The 27298-nt window shown below is 47.4% G+C and overlaps 1 protein-coding gene across 1 annotated transcript in view; it reads right to left on the bottom strand.

Annotated features, from left to right (window-relative positions):
* Positions 1-754: 754 nt before the first annotated feature.
* Positions 755-27298, bottom strand: part of LOC106592657 (CUB and sushi domain-containing protein 3) — a 500234-nt gene continuing 473690 nt past the window's right edge. Inside the window, 8 exon segments of the mRNA XM_045696358.1 lie at positions 755-4630; positions 4632-4751; positions 5056-5194; positions 5669-5756; positions 16535-16647; positions 17780-17938; positions 18901-18966; positions 20766-20945. Of these exon segments, the coding sequence (XP_045552314.1) occupies positions 4594-4630; positions 4632-4751; positions 5056-5194; positions 5669-5756; positions 16535-16647; positions 17780-17938; positions 18901-18966; positions 20766-20945 (902 nt within the window). The 3' untranslated portion in view covers positions 755-4593.

Below are 27298 nucleotides of genomic sequence, written 5' to 3'. Positions count from 1 at the left end.
AAGCTAACTGCTAGACTAAACAGAAGCTAACTGCTAGTCTAAACAGAAGCTAACTGCGAGTCTAAACAGAAGCTAACTGCTAGACTAAACAGAAGCTAACTGCTAGCCCAGACAGAAAAGCTAACTGCTAGACTAAACAGAAACTAACTGCTAGACCAGACAGAAGCTAACTGCTAGCCTAAACAGAAACTAACTGCTAGTCTAAACAGAAGCTAACTGCTAGACTAAACAGAAGCTAACTGCTAGTCGAAACAGAAACTAACTGCTAGCCTAAACAGAAACTAACTGCTAGTCTAAACAGAAACTAACTGCTAGCCTAAACAGAAGCTAACTGCTAGTCTAAACAGAAACGAACTGCTAGCCTAAACAGAAGCTAACTGCTAGTCTAAACAGAAACTAACTGCTAGTCTAAACAGAAGCTAACTGCTAGCCTAAACAGAAGCTAACTGCGAGACTAAATAGAAACTAACTGCTAGACTAAACAGAAGCTAACTGCTAGTCTAAACAGAAACTAACTGCTAGTCTAAACAGAAACTAACTGCTAGCCTAAACAGAAGCTAACTGCTAGTCTAAACAGAAGCTAACTGCTAGACTAAATAGAGAAGCTAATGGCTAGGAAGATATGCAACAGATTTTGTATGGGTTTGCTGAAATGGTTTTACAAAAAAATCTGTTGGCGGTCAATCGCAAAAAATACTGTGTTTGTCCACCACCCCAATGCATCCCCTTACAAACAAAATGTCAATGACAAAGCTTCATAGTTGACATTTTTTATATATAAATTAAGGATTTATACACTGGCAATAAAGAAAAAAATACAAAACATTTTTTTTTTTTTTAAATCTTACATGACATTTACATATGAAAATGTACACAACATATTTAATAACTTACAAATGCTTTAATTGCATAAAAATATATCTCTTTACGAAAGGTTTGAATATATATATACATCTACATTGGCTCTGAATTTGTTTTATATTAGGAGTACTACTGCTTTATACAGTGATTAGCATTCTAAACTAGTTACCGATTTGTACAGTGAATAGCATTCTAAACTTGTTTCAAGTCTTTGATTTTAAGACAAAGTTTCAATATATACCAGATGCATTTTTCATTGTTGTCAATAAGAAATGTGAGATTGTGATATTACATATTGATAAAACAAAGACATTTGCCAAAGAGAATGCCATCAAGTATCAAAACTGTATAAATGTACAAAAAACAAAACAAATGCAATGACAAGATAAGATACACATGGTAGAAACATCTACAGCAGCAATGCTATACCACGACGTGATCATCTTTGGCAGACATGCACAAGTACGAGCCGCGTTCAGCATGTCTCTTCAACATAAGGAAGGCTGACAGAAAATACAGTAAATCAACATCCCAGTATGGCACCCTATTCCCTATGTAGTGAACTACTTTTGAGCAAAAGTTCTGGGCAAAAGTAGGGCACTTTATAGGGAATAGGGTGCCATTTGCTAAATCAACCCCCACCCCCCCCCCCCCAAAAAGATAGATGATTTACACACTGGTGTGTTACTGATGAAATTATAATACTGGTTTCTTTAACACTATGCCTATACAATATTTGACAAGGCACTGTCAGGATTTATTTAATGATTTTACAATGTTCCTTATTCCGTTATGACGGAACTGGCACGTAAAACGATGAGATATTGACGACAATGGCAACCGATTTCAAACGCGTGCAAAATATATACAGGAATGTAAATGGAGGCCGACGATCCTAGACGCTTAAAGAGAGAAAAAAGTTGCGATCTAGAATACAGAAGGGTTCTTTGGCTGTTCCCCGTTGGAGAACCCTTTGCAGAAGACTTTGGGGATTTTGGGGGGGTTTTTCATGTAGAAGAACAGCCGAAGAAGCCTTTTGGAGCCTTTTTATTTTAAGAGCGTTCTGTTTCAGTAAAAACAAACACCCATTTATTCCAGTCAACATCCATGGGACAGACACAGAGCAACATGTACAGCATGTGCAGTAACTCTCTCAGACTCATTGGCTAGAGGATACACAACTATCTCAAAACTCACCCCCCCAAAAAACCTTGACTCAGAAAAAAGGAAATTCATGTTCTCTCCATCACACAAAGAAAATACTGTACTTTGATGATAACATTTCTCCTTAAGTTCTCAGTCAGGGTAGACACATAACACATCCTTAATTAAGTTCTCAGTCAGGGTAGAGACATGATACATCCTTAAGTTTTCAGTCAGGGTAGACACATAACACATCCTTAATTGAGTTCTCAGTCAGGGTAGACACATGACACATCCTTAATTAAGTTCTCAGTCAGGGTAGAGTCATAACACATCCTTAATTAAGTTCTCAGTCAGGGTAGAGACATGATACATCCTTAATTAAGTTCTCAGTCAGGGTAGAGACATAACACATCCTTAATTAAGTTCTCAGTCAGGGTAGACACATGACACATCCTTAATTAAGTTCTCAGTCAGGGTAGAGACATAACACATCCTTAATTAAGTTCTCAGTCAGGGTAGACACACGACACATCCAATCTTAAGTATCATTGGCGTCCAGTACTGTGATATTACATACACTGACAGTACAGAACAGTATTCAAAGAGCGAGACGGGCCTTTCTTGTTTCCCTGTCTCTCTCTGACATCACACAGGGTGGGAAATGAACAGCACAGATCACTTTGATCGACTCACGCTGAGAGGAACTCTTACGTTCAAATTAGATTCGCTTTAGCCAACATCCGCATCGCTGATGTTTTGATGTGTCGGAGGTGGAACTGCTTTAGAGCTGTCAAATCCACAAGCGGCTCCCGGCATTATACCTTGTCATTGGCTACACAGAGTCTCATTAAGAGAAATCCAATGCAGCCTTGTTTACAAGTTTGAACACTGGAATGTGAGATATAATCCACACCTCGATTAGGCTGATAGAAATCATCATTATTTAGTTTGATGATTTTATCATATCGATATAACCTACACTTTCGCGGTCTGAATTTCTAACGCGAGTGGGGCGGGGTTTGGCTTCATGACAATGATCACAAGAGCAGCTGCTCATCGATTTGACGGCTCCAACGCAGTTCCACTTCCTTTGACAGCTCCAACGCAGTTCCACTTCCTTTGACAGCTCCAACGCAGTTCCACTTCCTTTGACAGCTCCAATGCAGTTCCACCTCCTTTGACGGCTCCAACGCAGTTCCACTTCCTTTGACGGCTCCAACGCAGTTCCACTTCCTTTGACAGCTCCAACGCAGTTCCACCTCCTTTGACAGCTCCAACGCAGTTCCACTTCCTTTGACGGCTCCAACGCAGTTCCACTTCCTTTGACGGCTCCAACGCAGTTCCACTTCCTTTGACGGCTCCAACGCAGTTCCACTTCCTTTGACAGCTCCAACGCAGTTCCACTTCCTTTGACAGCTCCAACGCAGTTCCACTTCCTTTGATGGCTCCAACGCAGTTCCACTTCCTTTGACAGCTCCAACGCAGTTCCACTTCCTTTGACGGCTCCAACGCAGTTCCACTTCCTTTGACGGCTCCAACGCAGTTCCACTTCCTTTGACAGCTCCAACGCAGTTCCACTTCCTTTGACAGCTCCAACGCAGTTCCACCTCTGACATCGCTAAATCATCAGGTATGTGGGTGTCTGGTATCGCCGGTTAATGCTTGATCTGATTGAGGCCTTAAGTCTGAGACACTTTCTAAAATCAGATCCAGGGGAATTAAACCTAGCCATGCAGAGAGAGGGGATAGATACTACTACTACTGAGGGGGAAAAAAACTAGCAGACAGACCTGGGTTCAAGTAAGATTTGATACATTTGTATTGTATTGTTGTGATCAGACGAATGAGTCAACTCTATATGTATTTTAAATATGTCCTATAAAATCGATCGATCGATATCATTTAAAATACTTTATTTGGGCTTTATTGAGCTTACTTGTCGCAATCGAACCATAAAGAATAGTCGCAAAAGGACAAACCCCCTCCACCCCTCTGGCACTCCGAGGCAGACTAGAACAAAGGCTAAAGGAATTGGAATAGTATTTGAACCCAGGTCTGATAACTACAAATGGAAAAGACTAGGGTTCCATTTGGTTGCCTTAACAACGCTCCATTGTTTGATGTTGACTAGAGCGTAAACAACTCTGTGTACCAACATGTCGGACGGCGTTATTCACATAGCATCCACTCTCAGAGTGTAGTTAGGAATAACTTCACCAATCAGGTGAACATGTGTTTTAAAAGAGGACAGTGTCATTTTGAACACTGCTTGCTGATTCACCCATCCATCATCCACACACACACACACAACTATTGTTCCTGAAGGTGTGCTTTGCTGTCCTGTTTCCCGAGGCTGTGCTGTGCAGTCTTCAGAAACTCGTTGCAGAGAGATATTATAAAGACAAGACATCCATTTTTGAAAAACCAAAAGAACTCTCAAGCAATTCCGTTCGTCGCACACGTCAAACACCATCGTTAAACCGCGGTGCGGAGTGTTGCATCAAACCAGTGCCGCATTTCTGAACAAGCTTTCTGTTCGGCAAACTATCGTCAAACCCCGGCGCGTTTGGACACACACACACATCTTCAAACCACAGTGCACACGGTGTTGAGGTTGGGGTCGGCGAACCACTTTCCCCTCCGCAGACTTGGTGTTGGTGTCGTACATGGGGTTCTCATACGTCGCCTGGCCGTTGTTGTTCTCGTGGACTGAACAGCCGGTGTACTGGGTCTGATCTGTTTTCCTACAGTATAGAGTACACACAGTACACACACACAGTACACACACATCTGTCAGTGAGACAATACTACTCCATCAATCTACTGTACATCTGCTGTTTTAAAGTATCAACCACTTCTCAATGTCAAGAACAGCTCTACGAACAGTGAAAAGTGAAATATGTTCCACTTCTCTTTACACAACCAAAACCAATATTAACAAGATGTGGTCGCCGTGTGGCTCGCTGTACACTCACTGCACAGTGTGGCGTGGGAGAGAAGCCTCTGCTAAGTGCTGTGTATTATTACTAGGTTACCGAAGCTACGTACCGTTGTTTGTAGAGATAGAATCCCAGGCCTGCCAACACGAGGCCAAAGAAAGGTACCAGGATGGCTATGGCCATAGAGCTACTGTTGGTGACATGAGGAGGAGCTGTAGTTGTGATGTTGGTCTCTCTCACCTTCATACCTACATGGGGAGGAAACCAGGAGCAGGAGGAGGAGGAAGAGGAGGAGGAGGAAGAGGAGGAGGAAGAAGAAGATGAAGAAGAAGAGGAAGAGGAGGAGGAAGAGGAGGAGGAAGAAGAAGGAAGAGGAGGAAGAGGAGGAAGTGGAAGAGGAGGAAGAGGAGGAGGAGGAGGAGGAAGAAGAAGGAAGAAGAAGGAAGAGGAGGAGGAGGAAGAAGGAAGAGGAGGAGGAAGAGGAGGAGGAAGAAGAAGGAAGAGGAGGTGGAGGAAGCGGAAGAGGAGGAAGAGGAGGAGAGGAGGAAGAGGAGGAAGAAGAATTGGAAGAGGAGGAGGAGGAAGAAGAGGAGGAGGAACAGGAAGACGATGACGACACAATGTTGGTGGTTACAATTGTAAGATTGAGTTGTTCTAGTCTCTGCATCCCTACTGTCCATAGTCTTTCCCCTGTATGAAGCCTAGTTCTAAATCCTACCTACCTAGTCTCTGCATCCCGAACTGTCCATAGTCTTTCCCCTGTATGAAGCCTTGGAATACAAAACTGCCACCGTCAGGTTCAGCTGAGACCTTTCACAGGAGATAAAAGACAAACAGTGAACTTCTACTTTGTTCAGACACGCAAAACCCATCTCTTTGAAATGACTGAGTTACTGATATCTTCTGTCAATAACTCCTTATAAGAGGTCTGTCTGCCGTACAGTCCTACCATGTTGCTGTCTGTCTGCCGTACAGTCCTACCATGTCGCTGTCTGTCTGCCGTACAGTCCTACCATGTTACTGTCTGTCTGCCGTACAGTCCTACCATGTTACTGTCTGTCTGCCGTACAGTCCTACCATGTTACTGTCTGTCTGCCGTACAGTCCTACCATGTTACTGTCTGTCTGCCGTACAGTCCTACCATGTTACTGTCTGTCTGCCGTACAGTCCTACCATGTTACTGTCTGTCTGCCGTACAGTCCTACCATGTTACTGTCTGTCTGCCGTACAGTCCTACCATGTTACTGTCTGTCTGCCGTACCGTCCTACCATGTTACTGTCTGTCTGCCGTACCGTCCTACCATGTTGCTGTCTGTCTGCCGTACAGTCCTACCATGTTACTGTCTGTCTGCCGTACAGTCCTACCATGTTACTGTCTGTCTGCCGTACAGTCCTACCATGTTACTGTCTGTCTGCCGTACAGTCCTACCATGTTACTGTGTAACTGTCTGTCTGCCGTACAGTCCTACCATGTTACTGTCTGTCTGCCGTACAGTCCTACCATGTTACTGTCTGTCTGCCGTACAGTCCTACCATGTTGCTGTCTGTCTGCCGTACAGTCCTACCATGTTACTGTCTGTCTGCCGTACAGTCCTACCATGTTGCTGTCTGTCTGTCTGCCGTACAGTCCTACCATGTTACTGTCTGTCTGCCGTACAGTCCTACCATGTTACTGTCTGTCTGCCGTACAGTCCTACCATGTTACTGTCTGTCTGCCGTACCGTCCTACCATGTTACTGTCTGTCTGCCGTACCGTCCTACCATGTTACTGTCTGTCTGCCGTACAGTCCTACCATGTTGCTGTCTGTCTGCCGTACAGTCCTACCATGTTGCTGTCTGTCTGCCGTACAGTCCTACCATGTTACTGTCTGTCTGCCGTACAGTCCTACCATGTTGATGTCTGTCTGCCGTACAGTCCTACCATGTTACTGTCTGTCTGCCGTACAGTCCTACCATGTTGCTGTCTGTCTGCCGTACAGTCCTACCATGTTACTGTCTGTCTGCCGTACAGTCCTACCATGTTACTGTCTGTCTGCCGTACAGTCCTACCATGTTACTGTCTGTCTGCCGTACAGTCCTACCATGTTACTGTCTGTCTGCCGTACAGTCCTACCATGTTGCTGTCTGTCTGTCTGCCGTACAGTCCTACCATGTTGCTGTCTGTCTGTCTGCCGTACAGTCCTACCATGTTACTGTCTGTCTGCCGTACAGTCCTACCATGTTACTGTCTGTCTGCCGTACAGTCCTACCATGTTACTGTCTGTCTGCCGTATAGTCCTACCATGTTACTGTCTGTCTGCCGTACAGTCCTACCATGTTACTGTCTGTCTGCCGTACCGTCCTACCATGTTACTGTCTGTCTGCCGTACAGTCCTACCATGTTACTGTCTGTCTGCCGTACAGTCCTACCATGTTGCTGTCTGTCTGCCGTACCGTCCTACCATGTTGCTGTCTGTCTGCCGTACAGTCCTACCATGTTACTGTCTGTCTGCCGTACAGTCCTACCATGTTACTGTCTGTCTGCCGTACAGTCCTACCATGTTACTGTCTGTCTGCCGTACAGTCCTACCATGTTACTGTCTGTCTGCCGTACAGTCCTACCATGTTACTGTCTGTCTGCCGTACAGTCCTACCATGTTACTGTCTGTCTGCCGTACCGTCCTACCATGTTACTGTCTGTCTGCCGTACCGTCCTACCATGTTGCTGTCTGTCTGCCGTACAGTCCTACCATGTTACTTTCTGTCTGCCGTACAGTCCTACCATGTTACTGTCTGTCTGCCGTACAGTCCTACCATGTTACTGTCTGTCTGCCGTACAGTCCTACCATGTTACTGTGTAACTGTCTGTCTGCCGTACAGTCCTACCATGTTACTGTCTGTCTGCCGTACAGTCCTACCATGTTGCTCTCTGTCTGCCGTACAGTCCTACCATGTTGCTGTCTGTCTGCCGTACAGTCCTACCATGTTACTGTCTGTCTGCCGTACAGTCCTACCATGTTGCTGTCTGTCTGTCTGCCGTACAGTCCTACCATGTTACTGTCTGTCTGCCGTACAGTCCTACCATGTTACTGTCTGTCTGCCGTACAGTCCTACCATGTTACTGTCTGTCTGCCGTACAGTCCTACCATGTTACTGTCTGTCTGCCGTACCGTCCTACCATGTTACTGTCTGTCTGCCGTACAGTCCTACCATGTTACTGTCTGTCTGCCGTACAGTCCTACCATGTTGCTGTCTGTCTGCCGTACAGTCCTACCATGTTGCTGTCTGTCTGCCGTACAGTCCTACCATGTTACTGTCTGTCTGCCGTACAGTCCTACCATGTTGCTGTCTGTCTGCCGTACAGTCCTACCATGTTACTGTCTGTCTGCCGTACAGTCCTACCATGTTGCTGTCTGTCTGCCGTACAGTCCTACCATGTTACTGTCTGTCTGCCGTACAGTCCTACCATGTTACTGTCTGTCTGCCGTACAGTCCTACCATGTTACTGTCTGTCTGCCGTACAGTCCTACCATGTTGCTGTCTGTCTGTCTGCCGTACAGTCCTACCATGTTACTGTCTGTCTGCCGTACAGTCCTACCATGTTACTGTCTGTCTGCCGTACAGTCCTACCATGTTACTGTCTGTCTGCCGTACAGTCCTACCATGTTACTGTCTGTCTGCCGTACAGTCCTACCATGTTACTGTCTGTCTGCCGTACTGTCCTACCATGTTACTGTCTGTCTGCCGTACAGTCCTACCATGTTACTGTCTGTCTGCCGTACAGTCCTACCATGTTGCTGTCTGTCTGCCGTACCGTCCTACCATGTTGCTGTCTGTCTGCCGTACAGTCCTACCATGTTACTGTCTGTCTGCCGTACAGTCCTACCATGTTACTGTCTGTCTGCCGTACCGTCCTACCATGTTGCTGTCTGTCTGCCGTACAGTCCTACCATGTTACTGTCTGTCTGCCGTACAGTCCTACCATGTTGCTGTCTGTCTGCCGTACAGTCCTACCATGTTACTGTCTGTCTGCCGTACAGTCCTACCATGTTACTGTCTGTCTGCCGTACAGTCCTACCATGTTACTGTCTGTCTGCCGTACAGTCTTACCATGTTGCTGTCTGTCTGCCGTACAGTCCTACCATGTTGCTGTCTGTCTGCCGTACAGTCCTACCATGTTACTGTCTGTCTGCCGTACAGTCCTACCATGTTGCTGTCTGTCTGCCGTACAGTCCTACCATGTTACTGTCTGTCTGCCGTACAGTCCTACCATGTTGCTGTCTGTCTGCCGTACCGTCCTACCATGTTACTGTCTGTCTGCCGTACAGTCCTACCATGTTACTGTCTGTCTGCCGTACAGTCCTACCATGTTGCTGTCTGTCTGCCGTACAGTCCTACCATGTTACTGTCTGTCTGCCGTACAGTCCTACCATGTTGCTGTCTGTCTGCCGTACCGTCCTACCATGTTACTGTCTGTCTGCCGTACAGTCCTACCATGTTACTGTCTGTCTGCCGTACAGTCCTACCATGTTACTGTCTGTCTGCCGTACAGTCCTACCATGTTACTGTCTGTCTGCCGTACAGTCCTACCATGTTACTGTCTGTCTGCCGTACCGTCCTACCATGTTACTGTCTGTCTGCCGTACCGTCCTACCATGTTACTGTCTGTCTGCCGTACAGTCCTACCATGTTACTGTCTGTCTGCCGTACAGTCCTACCATGTTACTGTCTGTCTGCCGTACAGTCCTACCATGTTACTGTCTGTCTGCCGTACCGTCCTACCATGTTACTGTCTGTCTGCCGTACAGTCCTACCATGTTACTGTCTGTCTGCCGTACAGTCCTACCATGTTGCTGTCTGTCTGCCGTACAGTCCTACCATGTTACTGTCTGTCTGCCGTACAGTCCTACCATGTTACTGTCTGTCTGCCGTACAGTCCTACCATGTTACTGTCTGTCTGCCGTACAGTCCTACCATGTTGCTGTCTGTCTGCCGTACCGTCCTACCATGTTACTGTCTGTCTGCCGTACAGTCCTACCATGTTACTGTCTGTCTGCCGTACAGTCCTACCATGTTACTGTCTGTCTGCCGTACAGTCCTACCATGTTACTGTCTGTCTGCCGTACAGTCCTACCATGTTGCTGTCTGTCTGCCGTACAGTCCTACCATGTTACTGTCTGTCTGCCGTACAGTCCTACCATGTTGCTGTCTGTCTGCCGTACAGTCCTACCATGTTGCTGTCTGTCTGCCGTACAGTCCTACCATGTTACTGTCTGTCTGCCGTACAGTCCTACCATGTTACTGTCTGTCTGCCGTACAGTCCTACCATGTTGCTGTCTGTCTGCCGTACCGTCCTACCATGTTACTGTCTGTCTGCCGTACAGTCCTACCATGTTGCTGTCTGTCTGCCGTACAGTCCTACCATGTTACTGTCTGTCTGCCGTACATTCCTACCATGTTACTGTCTGTCTGCCGTACAGTCCTACCATGTTACTGTCTGTCTGCCGTACAGTCCTACCATGTTACTGTCTGTCTGCCGTACAGTCCTACCATGTTACTGTCTGTCTGCCGTACAGTCCTACCATGTTACTGTCTGTCTGCCGTACAGTCCTACCATGTTGCTGTCTGTCTGCCGTACAGTCCTACCATGTTGCTGTCTGTCTGCCGTACAGTCCTACCATGTTACTGTCTGTCTGCCGTACAGTCCTACCATGTTGCTGTCTGTCTGCCGTACAGTCCTACCATGTTACTGTCTGTCTGCCGTACAGTCCTACCATGTTGCTGTCTGTCTGCCGTACAGTCCTACCATGTTACTGTCTGTCTGCCGTACAGTCCTACCATGTTACTGTCTGTCTGCCGTACAGTCCTACCATGTTACTGTCTGTCTGCCGTACAGTCCTACCATGTTACTGTCTGTCTGCCGTACAGTCCTACCATGTTGCTGTCTGTCTGTCTGCCGTACAGTCCTACCATGTTACTGTCTGTCTGCCGTACAGTCCTACCATGTTACTGTCTGTCTGCCGTACAGTCCTACCATGTTACTGTCTGTCTGCCGTACAGTCCTACCATGTTACTGTCTGTCTGCCGTACAGTCCTACCATGTTACTGTCTGTCTGCCGTACCGTCCTACCATGTTACTGTCTGTCTGCCGTACAGTCCTACCATGTTACTGTCTGTCTGCCGTACAGTCCTACCATGTTGCTGTCTGTCTGCCGTACCGTCCTACCATGTTGCTGTCTGTCTGCCGTACAGTCCTACCATGTTACTGTCTGTCTGCCGTACAGTCCTACCATGTTACTGTCTGTCTGCCGTACCGTCCTACCATGTTGCTGTCTGTCTGCCGTACAGTCCTACCATGTTACTGTCTGTCTGCCGTACAGTCCTACCATGTTGCTGTCTGTCTGCCGTACAGTCCTACCATGTTACTGTCTGTCTGCCGTACAGTCCTACCATGTTACTGTCTGTCTGCCGTACAGTCCTACCATGTTACTGTCTGTCTGCCGTACAGTCTTACCATGTTGCTGTCTGTCTGCCGTACAGTCCTACCATGTTGCTGTCTGTCTGCCGTACAGTCCTACCATGTTACTGTCTGTCTGCCGTACAGTCCTACCATGTTGCTGTCTGTCTGCCGTACAGTCCTACCATGTTACTGTCTGTCTGCCGTACAGTCCTACCATGTTGCTGTCTGTCTGCCGTACCGTCCTACCATGTTACTGTCTGTCTGCCGTACAGTCCTACCATGTTACTGTCTGTCTGCCGTACAGTCCTACCATGTTGCTGTCTGTCTGCCGTACAGTCCTACCATGTTACTGTCTGTCTGCCGTACAGTCCTACCATGTTGCTGTCTGTCTGCCGTACCGTCCTACCATGTTACTGTCTGTCTGCCGTACAGTCCTACCATGTTACTGTCTGTCTGCCGTACAGTCCTACCATGTTACTGTCTGTCTGCCGTACAGTCCTACCATGTTACTGTCTGTCTGCCGTACAGTCCTACGATGTTACTGTCTGTCTGCCGTACCGTCCTACCATGTTACTGTCTGTCTGCCGTACCGTCCTACCATGTTACTGTCTGTCTGCCGTACAGTCCTACCATGTTACTGTCTGTCTGCCGTACAGTCCTACCATGTTACTGTCTGTCTGCCGTACAGTCCTACCATGTTACTGTCTGTCTGCCGTACCGTCCTACCATGTTACTGTCTGTCTGCCGTACAGTCCTACCATGTTACTGTCTGTCTGCCGTACAGTCCTACCATGTTGCTGTCTGTCTGCCGTACAGTCCTACCATGTTACTGTCTGTCTGCCGTACAGTCCTACCATGTTACTGTCTGTCTGCCGTACAGTCCTACCATGTTACTGTCTGTCTGCCGTACAGTCCTACCATGTTGCTGTCTGTCTGCCGTACCGTCCTACCATGTTACTGTCTGTCTGCCGTACAGTCCTACCATGTTACTGTCTGTCTGCCGTACAGTCCTACCATGTTACTGTCTGTCTGCCGTACAGTCCTACCATGTTACTGTCTGTCTGCCGTACAGTCCTACCATGTTACTGTCTGTCTGCCGTACAGTCCTACCATGTTGCTGTCTGTCTGCCGTACAGTCCTACCATGTTGCTGTCTGTCTGCCGTACAGTCCTACCATGTTGCTGTCTGTCTGCCGTACAGTCCTACCATGTTACTGTCTGTCTGCCGTACAGTCCTACCATGTTGCTGTCTGTCTGCCGTACAGTCCTACCATGTTGCTGTCTGTCTGCCGTACCGTCCTACCATGTTACTGTCTGTCTGCCGTACAGTCCTACCATGTTGCTGTCTGTCTGCCGTACCGTCCTACCATGTTACTGTCTGTCTGCCGTACAGTCCTACCATGTTACTGTCTGTCTGCCGTACAGTCCTACCATGTTACTGTCTGTCTGCCGTACAGTCCTACCATGTTACTGTCTGTCTGCCGTACAGTCCTACCATGTTACTGTCTGTCTGCCGTACAGTCCTACCATGTTACTGTCTGTCTGCCGTACCGTCCTACGATGTTACTGTCTGTCTGCCGTACCGTCCTACCATGTTGCTGTCTGTCTGCCGTACAGTCCTACCATGTTACTGTCTGTCTGCCGTACAGTCCTACCATGTTACTGTCTGTCTGCCGTACAGTCCTACCATGTTACTGTCTGTCTGCCGTACAGTCCTACCATGTTACTGTGTAACTGTCTGTCTGCCGTACAGTCCTACCATGTTACTGTCTGTCTGCCGTACAGTCCTACCATGTTACTGTCTGTCTGCCGTACAGTCCTACCATGTTGCTGTCTGTCTGCCGTACAGTCCTACCATGTTACTGTCTGTCTGCCGTACAGTCCTACCATGTTGCTGTCTGTCTGTCTGCCGTACAGTCCTACCATGTTACTGTCTGTCTGCCGTACAGTCCTACCATGTTACTGTCTGTCTGCCGTACAGTCCTACCATGTTACTGTCTGTCTGCCGTACAGTCCTACCATGTTACTGTCTGTCTGCCGTACCGTCCTACCATGTTACTGTCTGTCTGCCGTACAGTCCTACCATGTTGCTGTCTGTCTGCCGTACAGTCCTACCATGTTGCTGTCTGTCTGCCGTACACTCCTACCATGTTACTGTCTGTCTGCCGTACAGTCCTACCATGTTGCTGTCTGTCTGTCTGCCGTACAGTCCTACCATGTTACTGTCTGTCTGCCGTACAGTCCTACCATGTTACTGTCTGTCTGCCGTACAGTCCTACCATGTTGCTGTCTGTCTGCCGTACAGTCCTACCATGTTACTGTCTGTCTGCCGTACAGTCCTACCATGTTACTGTCTGTCTGCCGTACCGTCCTACCATGTTACTGTCTGTCTGCCGTACAGTCCTACCATGTTACTGTCTGTCTGCCGTACAGTCCTACCATGTTGCTGTCTGTCTGCCGTACCGTCCTACCATGTTGCTGTCTGTCTGCCGTACAGTCCTACCATGTTACTGTCTGTCTGCCGTACAGTCCTACCATGTTACTGTCTGTCTGCCGTACCGTCCTACCATGTTACTGTCTGTCTGCCGTACAGTCCTACCATGTTACTGTCTGTCTGCCGTACAGTCCTACCATGTTGCTGTCTGTCTGCCGTACAGTCCTACCATGTTACTGTCTGTCTGCCGTACAGTCCTACCATGTTACTGTCTGTCTGCCGTACAGGCCTACCATGTTGCTGTCTGTCTGCCGTACTGTCCTACCATGTTACTGTCTGTCTGCCGTACAGTCCTACCATGTTGCTGTCTGTCTGCCGTACAGTCCTACCATGTTGCTGTCTGTCTGCCGTACCGTCCTACCATGTTACTGTCTGTCTGCCGTACAGTCCTACCATGTTGCTGTCTGTCTGCCGTACAGTCCTACCATGTTACTGTCTGTCTGCCGTACAGTCCTACCATGTTGCTGTCTGTCTGCCGTACAGTCCTACCATGTTGCTGTCTGTCTGCCGTACAGTCCTACCATGTTACTGTCTGTCTGCCGTACAGTCCTACCATGTTACTGTCTGTCTGCCGTACAGTCCTACCATGTTACTGTCTGTCTGCCGTACAGTCCTACCATGTTGCTGTCTGTCTGCCGTACCGTCCTACCATGTTACTGTCTGTCTGCCGTACAGTCCTACCATGTTACTGTCTGTCTGTCTGCCGTACAGTCCTACCATGTTACTGTCTGTCTGCCGTACAGTCCTACCATGTTGCTGTCTGTCTGCCGTACAATCCTACCATGTTACTGTCTGTCTTCCGTACAGTCCTACCATGTTACTGTCTGTCTGCCGTGCAGTCCTACCATGTTACTGTCTGTCTGCCGTACAGTCCTACCATGTTACTGTCTGTCTGCCGTACAGTCCTACCATGTTGCTGTCTGTCTGCCGTACCGTCCTACCATGTTACTGTCTGTCTGCCGTACAGTCCTACCATGTTGCTGTCTGTCTGCCGTACAGTCCTACCATGTTACTGTCTGTCTGCCGTACAGTCCTACCATGTTGCTGTCTGTCTGTCTGCCGTACAGTCCTACCATGTTACTGTCTGTCTGCCGTACAGTCCTACCATGTTACTGTCTGTCTGCCGTACAGTCCTACCATGTTGCTGTCTGTCTGCCGTACAGTCCTACCATGTTACTGTCTGTCTGCCGTACAGTCCTACCATGTTACTGTCTGTCTGCCGTACAGTCCTACCATGTTACTGTCTGTCTGCCGTACCGTCCTACCATGTTACTGTCTGTCTGCCGTACAGTCCTACCATGTTACTGTCTGTCTGCCGTACAGTCCTACCATGTTACTGTCTGTCTGCCGTACAGTCCTACCATGTTGCTGTCTGTCTGCCGTACAGTCCTACCATGTTACTGTCTGTCTGCCGTACAGTCCTACCATGTTACTGTCTGTCTGCCGTACAGTCCTACCATGTTACTGTCTGTCTGCCGTACAGTCCTACCATGTTACTGTCTGTCTGCCGTACAGTCCTACCATGTAACTGTCTGTCTGCCGTACAGTCCTACCATGTTACTGTCTGTCTGCCGTACAGTCCTACCATGTTACTGTCTGTCTGCCGTACAGTCCTACCATGTTACTGTCTGTCTGCCGTACAGTCCTACCATGTTACTGTCTGTCTGCCGTACAGTCCTACCATGTTGCTGTCTGTCTGCCGTACCGTCCTACCATGTTGCTGTCTGTCTGCCGTACAGTCCTACCATGTTGCTGTCTGTCTGCCGTACAGTCCTACCATGTTACTGTCTGTCTGCCGTACAGTCCTACCATGTTACTGTCTGTCTGCCGTACAGTCCTACCATGTTGCTGTCTGTCTGCCGTACAGTCCTACCATGTTACTGTCTGTCTGCCGTACCGTCCTACCATGTTACTGTCTGTCTGCCGTACAGTCCTACCATGTTACTGTCTGTCTGCCGTACCGTCCTACCATGTTACTGTCTGTCTGCCGTACAGTCCTACCATGTTACTGTCTGTCTGCCGTACAGTCCTACCATGTTACTGTCTGTCTGCCGTACAGTCCTACCATGTTACTGTCTGTCTGCCGTACAGTCCTACCATGTTACTGTCTGTCTGCCGTACAGTCCTACCATGTTACTGTCTGTCTGCCGTACAGTCCTACCATGTTGCTGTCTGTCTGCCGTACAGTCCTACCATGTTACTGTCTGTCTGCCGTACAGTCCTACCATGTTACTGTCTGTCTGCCGTACAGTCCTACCATGTTACTGTCTGTCTGCCGTACAGTCCTACCATGTTGCTGTCTGTCTGCCGTACAGTCCTACCATGTTACTGTGTAAAGGCCATTGAAGTTCTCAGTTCTGTAGAGAAGTTGGCTTATATTCCTTATATTCGATATACTAACTGTTCAATACAATATCACAGAGAGTTGAAACCTATAAACATATTCAATATACTAACTGTTCAATATCACAGAGAGTTGAAACCTAGAAACAATTTGCAACATCAGATTTGTTGAATCAATATTTTCGTAAACGTTACCATGGTGAAAACAGAGACTCCTGTGGTAGAAAGTAACACACTGAAGGTATTCTACAGTTATACCAGAGTTGACAGCCTCTCCAGTATACCTGACTCTAGTGTTTTCCAGGGTACTTACAAAACCATCCATAGCCCAGGTCTCCTCGGTAACCCGGCTATACGTGCTGTGGGACAGGGCTTTCATCTGGTACAGCAGCAGCATTAACCTGGCCTCACGGTTCTTATACACTCCTAGAGGAGAGGAGAGGAGAGGAGAGGAGAGGAGAGGAGAGGAGGGGAGAGGAGAGGAGAGGAGGGGAGAGGAGAGGAGGGGAGAGGAGAGGAGGGGAGAGGAGGGGAGAGGAGGGGAGGAGAGGAGAGGAGAGGACAGGAGAGGAGAGGAGAGGGGAGAGAAGAGAGGAGGAGAGGAGAGGGGAGGGGAGATGAGAGGAAAGGAGAGGAGGGGAGAGGAGAGGAGAGGAGGGGAGAGGGAAGGGAGGGGAGGGGAGGGGAGGGGGGGAGGGGAGGGGAGGGGAGGAGAGGGGAGAGAAGAGAAGAGAGGAGGGGAGGAGAGGAGAGGGGAGGGGAGATGAGAGGAAAGGAGAGGAGGGGAGAGGGAAGGGAGGGGAGGGGAAAGGAGAGGAGGGGAGAGGGAAGGGAGGGGAGGGGAGAGAAGAGAGGAGGGGAGGAGAGAGGAAAGGAGAGGAGAGGAGAGGGGAGGGGAGGAGAGGGGAGATGAGAGGAGGGGAGGAGAGAGGAAAGGAGAGGAGGGGAGAGGGAAGGGAAGGGAGGGGGAGGGGATAGGAGGGGAAAGGAGAGGGGAGAGGATAGGAGAGGGAAGGGAGGGAGATAAGAGAGGAGGAGGGGAGGAGAGGAGAGGAGAGATGAGAGGAAAGGAGAGGAGGGAGGGGAGGGGAGGGGAGATGAGAGGAAAGGAGAGGAGGGGAGAGGGAAGGGAGGGGGAGGGGATAGGAGAGGAGGAGAGGGGAGGTGAGGTGAGAGGAGGAGAGAGATGAGATGAGAGGAGAGGAGTGGAGAGAAGAGAGGAGGGGAGATGAGAGGAAAGGATAGGAGAGGAGGGGAGGGGATAGGAGAGGGAAGGGAGGGAGATAAGAGAGGTGGGGAGGGAAAAGGAGAGGAGAGGAGAGGGAAGGGAGGGGGAGGGGATAGGAGAGGAGGGGAGGGGATAGGAGAGGAAGGGGAGGGAAGGGAAGGGAAGGGGAAAGGAGTCAGCACAGATAAACAAAAGACCTCTTTTCAACCAATTAGATTTCTGACAGTAAACTGATTAATATGGTGAGACACAACCACAACATGCACGAAAACAACAACAGCAACAACAACAACTAAAAGCAGAAACAAGGTGACGTGATAAATAAGTTACCAGACAGCAGGAATTCCATGTTGCTGTCGGTTAGAGTCCCGTTCACTATTCCCGTGCTGCTGTTAAAACTACTGATAGTCAGAGTCATCGGTTGTTTCTGACCCTTATAATCATAGGAGCCTCTCCAGATGAAATCAGGGGCGAAGACGTCATCAGGGACTGGAATACAGGACATTACAGACCTCAGCAATACAGATCATTCATTATATAGAGCCATATAAAACATGATGATTGTTTATTTCATTATTATTTTTTTTCCCCTTTCCATTTATTATGTTTTGCTGGTAATAATAGCAGTAAGTGGTGCTGTTTTCAGCTGTTTGTTCACCCGTAATTGCTAATAACCCATCCACAACCGCCCGACTATTCTGTATGTGATAAAGTGAAAATCCGAGGCCCTCACCCAATCTGCTAGTATAGAAAACGTGCTGTTCTTAAGTTTTTCACCTTCAGAACAGACTCAATTCGTCGGGTCATGGACTCTACAAGGTGTCGAAAGCGTTCCACGGGGATGCTGGCCCATGTTGACTCCAATGCTTCCCACAGTTGTGTCAAGTTGTCTGGATGTCCTTTGAGTGGTGGACCATTGTTGATACAAACTGTTGAGCGTGAAAAAACCAGCAGCGTTGCAGTTCTTGACACACTCAAAACGGTGTGCCTGGCACTTACTACCATACCCTGTTCAAAGGTCCTTAAATATTTTGTCTTGCCCTTTCACCCTCTGAATGACACACATACACAATCCATGTCTCAACTGTCTCAAGGCTTAAAAATCCTTCTTTAACCCGTCTCCTCCCCTTCATCTACACTGAAGTGGATTTAACAAGTGACATCAATAAGGGATCATATCTTTCACATGGACTCACCTGGTCAGCCTATGTCATGGAAACAGCAGGTGTTCTTAATGTTTTGTCCACTCAGTATGGATAACTACCATAAGTAGCTATGGAACAATCTCCTTTGTAAAGTTACTGTATTATTCTTACCATGTAAAGTTACTGTATTATTCCTACCATGTAAAGTTACTGTATTATTCCTACCATGTAAAGTTACTGTATTATTCCTACCATGTAAAGTTACTGTATTATTCCTACCGTGTAAAGTTACTGTATTATTCCTACCGTGTATGTTGGGGCTTGGCGTTCCCTGTAAGGTTGCGGTAGGTTTCTCTGTCAGTTTGGAGCCCACTGGAAAGAAACATAGAATTATGTATCTCACAAATCAGAGCTGTTTCAGAGCACGGCAGTAACACCCTCGGGATGTTATCAAAAATAAACACTACCTCTCCTTAATGTTGCAGAGCCTGCAGGGAAGATACATACTGTGTGTGTGTGTGTGTGTGTGTGTGTGTGTGTGTGTGTAAATTTTACATCAGCTCTCAGAGAATAGAGTTTCTAACGCAACACAACATGATAGTTACTGAGATACAACGGCACTGTGGAAAAAATGTAGACGATTCTTCCATGTGCTTTTTACGGCAGGAAGAGATTCTTCCAGGTGCTGTTTACGGCAGGAAGAGATTCTTCCAGGTGCTGTTTACGGCAGGAAGAGATTCTTCCAGGTGCTGTTTACGGCAGGAAGAGATTCTTCCAGGTGCTGCTGACGGCAGGATGAGATTCTTCCAGGTGCTGTTTACGGCAGGAAGAGATTCTTCCAGGTGCTGCTGACGGCAGGAAGAGATTCTTCCAGGTGCTGTTTACGGCAGGTATAGATTCTTCCAGGTGCTGCTGACGGCAGGAAGAGATTCTTCCAGGTGCTGCTGATGGCAGGAAGAGATTCTTCCAGGTGCTGTTTACGGCAGGAAGAGATTCTTCCAGGTGCTCTTTACGGCAGGAAGAGATTCTTCCAGGTGCTGTTTACGGCAGGAAGAGATTCTCCCAGGTGCTGCTGACGGCAGGAAGAGATTCTTCCAGGTGCTGTTTACGGCAGGAAGAGATTCTTCCAGGTGCTGTTTACGGCAGGAAGAGATTCTTCCAGGTGCTGTTTACGGCAGGAAGAGATTCTTCCAGGTGCTGCTGACGGCAGGATGAGATTCTTCCAGGTGCTGTTTACGGCAGGAAGAGATTCTTCCAGGTGCTGCTGATGGCAGGAAGTAACAACTGAGTATCAAAAACAACAGAATGTAAAAACCACACACTTGGAAAGAAAACGATCAAACGCCAGTCTTTTTAAAAGTTGTGTGGGCTTTCACATTGTGTTTAGGATACTCAGTTCTGCCATAACCATTACCTTGAAGTGTTTCAGATCAATGTATATCAATGTCTACTCTCAAAACCAAGTCCTACCAGCTTACAGTCTGTCACCAGTCTATCACCACAGAACAATCAAAGTCATGGTCAGTGTATCAGCAGGTAGGTGAACAGGTAGATGTCAGTGACCTGGACCATCCAGCTGCCATTTCTACTCAGTACTCAGCTGTTGTTCCAGCCATAACCAGCTTTCTGCAGTACTTCTGTTCCAGCCATAACCAGCTTTCTACAGTACTTCTGTTCCAGCCATAACCAGCTTTCTGCAGTACTTCTGTTCCAGCCATAACCAGCTTTCTGCAGTACTTCTGTTCCAGCCATAACCAGCTTTCTGCAGGACTTCTGTTCCAGCCATAACCAGCTTTCTGCAGTACTTCTGTTCCAGCCATAACCAGCTTTCTGCAGTACTTCTGTTCCAGCCATAACCAGCTTTCTGCAGTACTTCTGTTCCAGCCATAACCAGCTTTCTGCAGGACTTCTGTTCCAGCCATAACCAGCTTTCTGCAGTACTTCTGTTCCAGCCATAACCAGCTTTCTGCAGTACTTCTGTTCCAGCCATAACCAGCTTTCTGCAGTACTTCTGTTCCAGCCATGACCAGCTTTCTACAGTACTTATTTTTCACATTTAGATATCTATTGTATGTTCTCATCACTGGCAATGTATCTCAGTATCTGTCAAGTTGTGTTGGAAACATATATCAATATCATAGTATAAAAACAGATAGACTTCACTTCCCTACCTCTGCAGATGGGGACCTTACCGGTCCAGCTTCCATCAGACCTGCAGACCCTGTGTTCTGACCCCCCAGACAGGATGAAGCCAGGCTGGCAGGAGTAGAGCAGGGTGTAGCCATACGGAGCCAGCTCCATCCCAACCACATCTGCATTGGGAGGGGACTTGGGCTGCTTACACGAGTGGGCTGGAGAGAGAACACACACACAGAGAGTTAATCAGGGACGTGATCAGGGAAACATATTACAGAAGTTTGTGAAAGTATTCACCCCCCTTGGAATGTTTTCTATTTTGTTGCCTTACAACCTGGAATTAAAATTGATTTTCTGGGGGTTCGTATCCTTCGATTTACACAAAATGCCTACCACTTTGAAGATGCAAAATATTTTTTATGGTGAAACAAACAAGAAATAACACTAGAAAACAGAAAACTTGAGCGTGCATAACTATTCCCCCCCAAAATCAATACTTTGTAGAGCCACCTTTTGCAGCAATTACAGCTACAAGTCCCTTGGGCTTTGTCTCTATAAGTTTGGCACATCTAGCCACTGGGATTTTTGCCCATTCTTCAAGGCAAAACTGCTCCAGCTCCTTCAAGTTGGATGGGTTCCGCTGGTGTATAGCAATCTTTAAGTCATACCAAAGATTCTCAATTGGATTGAGGTCTGAGCTTTGACTAGGCCATTCCAAGACATTTAAATGTTTCCCCTTAAACCATTCGAGTGTTGCTTTAGCAGTATGCTTAGGGTCATTGTCCTGCTGGAAGGTGAACCTCCGTCCCAGTCTCAAATCTCTGGAAGACTGAAACAGGTTTCCCTCAAGAATTTCCTTGTATTTAGTGCCATCCATCATTCCTTCAATTCTGACCAGTTTCCCAGTCCCTGCCGATGAAAAACATCCCCAAAACATGATGCTGTCACCACCATGCTTCACTGTGGGGATGGTGTTCTCGGGGAGATGAGAGATGTTGGGTTTGCACCAGAAATAGCATTTTCCTTGATGGCCAAAAAGCAACATTTTAGTCTCATCTGACCAGAGTACCTTCTTCCATATGTTTGGGGAGTCTCCCACATGTCTATTGGCGAACACCAAATGTGTGCTTATTTATTTTTATTTTTATCCTATGGACAGATACTCCCATCTCCGCTGTGGAGCTTTGCAGCTCCTTCAGGGTTATCTTTGGTCTCTTTGTTGCCTCTCTGATTAATGCCATCCTTGCCTGGTCTGTGATTTTTGGTAGGCGGCCCTCTCTTGGCAGGTTTGTTGTGGTGACACAATCTTTCCATTTTTGAATAATGGGTTAATGGTGCTCCGTGGGATGTTCATAGTTTCTGATATTTTTTTATAACCCAACCCTGATCTGTACTTCTCCACAACTTTGTCCCTGACCTGTTGGAGAGCTCCTTGGTCTTCATGGTGCCGCTTGCTTGGTGGTGCCCCTTGCTTAGTGTTGTTGCAGACTCTGGGGCCTTTCAGAACAGGTGTATATATACTGTCATGTGACACTTAGATTGCACAGAGGTGAACTTTATTTAACTAATTATGTGACTTCTGAAGGTAATTGGTTGCACCAGATCTTATTTAGGGACCACGGGGGTGAATATATATGCACGCAACACTTTCACGATTTTATTTTAATAATTTTTTTAAACAAGTTATTTTTTACATTTCACTTCCCCAATTTAAACTATTGTGTGTATGTCCATTACATTAAATCCAAATAAAAATCTATTTAAATTACAGGTTGTAATGAAACAAAATAGGAAAAACGCCAAGGGGGATGAACACTTTTGTAAGGCACTGTACACGTGGATATTGGTTTGGGGGTAGATCAGCGTGTATAGAGTGTATGGACTCAGAGAAGCAGGGTTTCCTGGGGTGCGGATCCCTGATAATGAAGAAATCAGTGTTTGTATTAGCAGGCGTCTCAAGGTTTTCCTGGTTGGTCTAAAGCAAGTTGTTGGTCAAATGAGAGAGCAGTAGATGGGTTTGCATATAGTGCTATATAGTGCACTACTTTAGACCTGGACCCATTGGTACCCTATTACCTATATAGTGCACTACTATAGACCAGGTCCAAATGGTACCCTATTCCCTATATAGTGCACTACTTTAGATAAGGACACTATGGCACCCTATTCCCTATATAGTGCACTACTTTAGATAAGGACCCTATGGCACCCTATGCCCTATTTAGTACACTCCGTTTCACCAGAGTTCATAAGGCTCCATTTGAGACGCAGATATATATTGCCTCCCCATTAGGACTGTGAACAAAGACTGGCTGCAGTGTTGACAAAATACCAGACTGCTTTGAAGATATCCTGAATCTATTAAACCAATGAGTTGAAGATATCCTGAATCTACTAAACCAATGAGTTGAAGATATCCTGAATCTATTAAACCAATGAGTTGAAGATATCCTGAATCTACTAAACCAATGAGTTGAAGATATCCTGAATCTACTAAACCAATGAGTTGAAGATATCCTGAATCTACTAAACCAATGAGTTGAAGATATCCTGAATCTACTAAACCAATGAGTTGAAGATATCCTGAATCTACTAAACCAATGAGTTGAAGATATCCTGAATCTACTAAACCAATGAGTTGAAGATATCCTGAATCTACTAAACCAATGAGTTGAAGATATCCTGAATCTACTAAACCAATGAGTTGAAGATATCCTGAATCTACTAAACCAATGAGTTGAAGATATCCTGAATCTACTAAACCAATGAGTTGAAGATATCCTGAATCTACTAAACCAATGAGTTGAAGATATCCTGAATCTACTAAACCAATGAGTTGAAGATATCCTGAATCTACTAAACCAATGAGTTGAAGATATCCTGAATCTACTAAACCAATGAGTTGAAGATATCCTGAATCTACTAAACCAATGAGTTGAAGATATCCTGAATCTACTAAACCAATGAGTTGAAGATATCCTGAATCTACTAAACCAATGAGTTGAAGATATGAGTTAATGACAGAGTCACAGCAGTGAATTGGCCCTTCATGTTGTTTTAATGACAGAGTCACAGCAGTGAATTGGCCCTTCATGTTGTTTTAATGACAGAGTCACAGCAGTGAATTGGCCCTTCATGTTGTTTTAATGACAGAGTCACAGCAGTGAATTGGCCCTTCATGTTGTTTTAATGACAGAGTCACAGCAGTGAATTGGCCCTTCATGTTGTTTTAATGACAGAGTCACAGCAGTGAATTGGCCCTTCATGTTGTTTTAATAACAGAGTCACAGCAGTGAATTGGCCCTTCATGTTGTTTTAATGACAGAGTCACAGCAGTGAATTGGCCCTTCATGTTGTTTTAATGACAGAGTCACAGCAGTGAATTGGCCCTTCATGTTGTTTTAATAACAGAGTCACAGCAGTGAATTGGCCCTTCATGTTGTTTTAATGACAGAGTCACAGCAGTGAATTGGCCCTTCATGTTGTTTTAATGACAGAGTCACAGCAGTGAATTGGCCCTTCATGTTGTTTTAATGACAGAGTCACAGCAGTGAATTGGCCCTTCATGTTGTTTTAATGACAGAGTCACAGCAGTGAATTGGCCCTTCATGTTGTTTTAATGACAGAGTCACAGCAGTGAATTGGCCCTTCATGTTGTTTTAATGACAGAGTCACAGCAGTGAATTGGCCCTTCATGTTGTTTTAATAACAGAGTCACAGCAGTGAATTGGCCCTTCATGTTGTTTTAATGACAGAGTCACAGCAGTGAATTGGCCCTTCATGCCGTTTTAATGACAGAGTCACAGCAGTGAATTGGCCCTTCATGTTGTTTTAATGACAGAGTCACAGCAGTGAATTGGCCCTTCATGGCGTTTTAATGACAGAGTCACAGCAGTGAATTGACCCTTCATGTTGTTTTAATGACAGAGTCACAGCAGTGAATTGGCCCTTCATGGCGTTTTAATGACAGAGTCACAGCAGTGAATTGGCCCTTCATGTTGTTTTAATGACAGAGTCACAGCAGTGAATTGGCCCTTCATGGCGTTTTAATAACAGAGTCACAGCAGTGAATTGGCCCTTCATGTTATTTTAGTGACATTAACTCTAATCGGGCGTGAAAGAAAACAGGGAAGATGAAAGGGCTATGTTCTGCTCCTCAGAGAGGAGAAGATGGAGGAGGGAGGAGAGGGAGGAGGAGGGAGGAGAGGGAGGAGGAGGGAGGGAGGAGGGAGAAAGACAGTGTCTCAGGGGGCTCTCTCTCTCTCTCGCTCCTCTTCATCTCACCCTCCTCCCTTCCTCTCCCCCTCTTCCTCTCTCCCGCTGAGAGTAGATGAAATGAGAGGCTGTGGCTGTCTCCAGCTGCAGGACGGCTCACACACAGACATGGGTAGGAGGGGGACGTTAGGGAGGAGGAGGGAGGACCAAGACCAAGCCTCAACCACAGTGGGGCCAGACAGGACAGGACAGGACAGGACCAGACAGGACCACACAGGACCAGGCAGGACCACACAGGACCAGACAGGACAGGACCAGATAGGACCACACAGGACAGGACCACACAGGACCAGACAGGACCAGACAGGACCACACAGGACAGGACCACACAGGACCAGACAGAATCAGACAGGACAGGACCGGACAGGACCAGACAGGACAGGACCAGGCAAGACAGGACCTGACAGGACCACACAGGACAGGACCACACAGGACCAGACAGGACCAGACAGGACAGGACCACACAGGACCAGACAGGACAGGACCAGACAGGACAGGACCAGACAGGACCAGACAGGACAGGACCAGACAGGACAGGACCAGACAGGACAGGACCAGACAGGACCAGACAGGACCAGAGACTCAAAGGGGTGGTGTCTCAAATAACACCCTATTCGGTATGTAGTGCACTACTTTAGACCAGAGCCCTATTCCCAATGTAGTGCACTACTTTTTACCAGGGCCCATAGGGTGCCATTTGAGATGGACATCCTGTCCTTATGACAGCTGGCTACTTGTTTGGACCAGACAGGACAGGACCACACAGGACCAGACAGGACAGGACCAGACAGGACAGGACCACACAGTAGCAACAAAAAACAGACAGACAGACAGACAGACAGACAGACAGACAGACAGACAGACAGACAGACAGACAGACAGACAGAATGGGAACATTATGAGGAGGGGAGGAGAAGAGAGGGCCAGAACCGAACAGCACCATTTGAATGGCTAACCCCAGCCAAGCCTCAACCACAGTGGGACTGGCCAGGACAGGCCAGGACAGGCCAGGACCAGCCAGGACAGACCAGGACAGGCCAGGACAGGCCAGGACCAGCCAGGACCAGCCAGGACCAGCCAGGACAGACCAGGACAGGCCAGGACCAGCCAGGACAGGCCAGGACCAGCCAGGACCAGCCAGGACCAGCCAGGACAGGCCAGGACAGGCCAGGACAGGAACACATCACATGGCAGTGCAGTAGACAGATCAGACAGACCACTGAGATACTGGACATAAATAACCACACAGGCACACCGTTGGTTTATAACTGGAGGATACAGACGTTGTATTAGCTAACAAAGCTATTTTTCATCAAAGGGTAATTCTAATGGGGATTCTGTCTAGGGGAGTAGTTATGGAATAGTGATTACGAAATATAATTTTCATCAGCATTTACAGCAATAAATCATAATCCTATGCAAATGTGTACAGTACTAATGTTCCCTTTTAATGTTGGATGAATAAGTGTAAATAGCACATACTTATCACTCTTAAAATACTAACGTTAAATACATCAGTCATGTGTTTACTCCACATGTGATGTGACGGGTCCCAGTGGAAAAGCCCCTCTGGTTTAGAAAAACAGCCAGCAATTGGCCCGGCACCAGCCCTACACGCTTCAGGCTACACTACACATCAGTAATCATGTCAACAACACTTCACTGGTAGACAGACTCATAAAGGCATGGTGTTGATTGCAGAGTGGAGCAGGAGATGTGGAGTGGAAAGGAGAGGAGGGAGGAGGGAGGAGAGAGGAAGAGGAGAGTGGAGAGAGGAGAGAGGAGAAAGCAGGGAGGAGAGAGGAGAGAGGAGAGAGGAGAGAGGAGAGAGGAGGGAGGAGGGAGGAGAGAGGAGGGAGGAGGGAGGAGAGAGGAGGGAGGAGAGTGGAGAGAGGAGAGAGGAGAAAGGAGGGAGGAGAGAGGAGAGAGGAGAGAGGAGAGTGGAGAGTGGAGAGAGGAAGAGGAGAGGTGGAGGGAGAAGAGAGGAGAGCGGAGAGAGGAGAGGTTGTGAGAGCAGAGAGAGAGAGGAGAGGAGAGAGGACTGAGGTATAGGAGAGGAGAGAAGAGAGAGGATAGGAAGAGGAGAGAGGACTGAGGTATAGGAGAGGAGAGAGAGAAGAGAGGATAGCAAGAGGAGAGAGGACTGAGGTATAGGAGAGAGAGAGAGAGGATAGGAAGAGGAGAGAGGACTGAGGTATATGAGAGGAGAGAGGAGAGAGGATAGTAAGAGGAGAGAGGACTGAGGAATAGGAGAGGGGAAAGAGGAGAGCGGAGAGAGGAGAGGTTGTGAGAG

This window comes from Salmo salar, chromosome ssa02, assembly GCF_905237065.1.
Source record: "Salmo salar chromosome ssa02, Ssal_v3.1, whole genome shotgun sequence".
NCBI lineage: Eukaryota > Metazoa > Chordata > Actinopteri > Salmoniformes > Salmonidae > Salmo > Salmo salar.
This window is presented reverse-complemented; position numbering and strand designations above follow the sequence as displayed.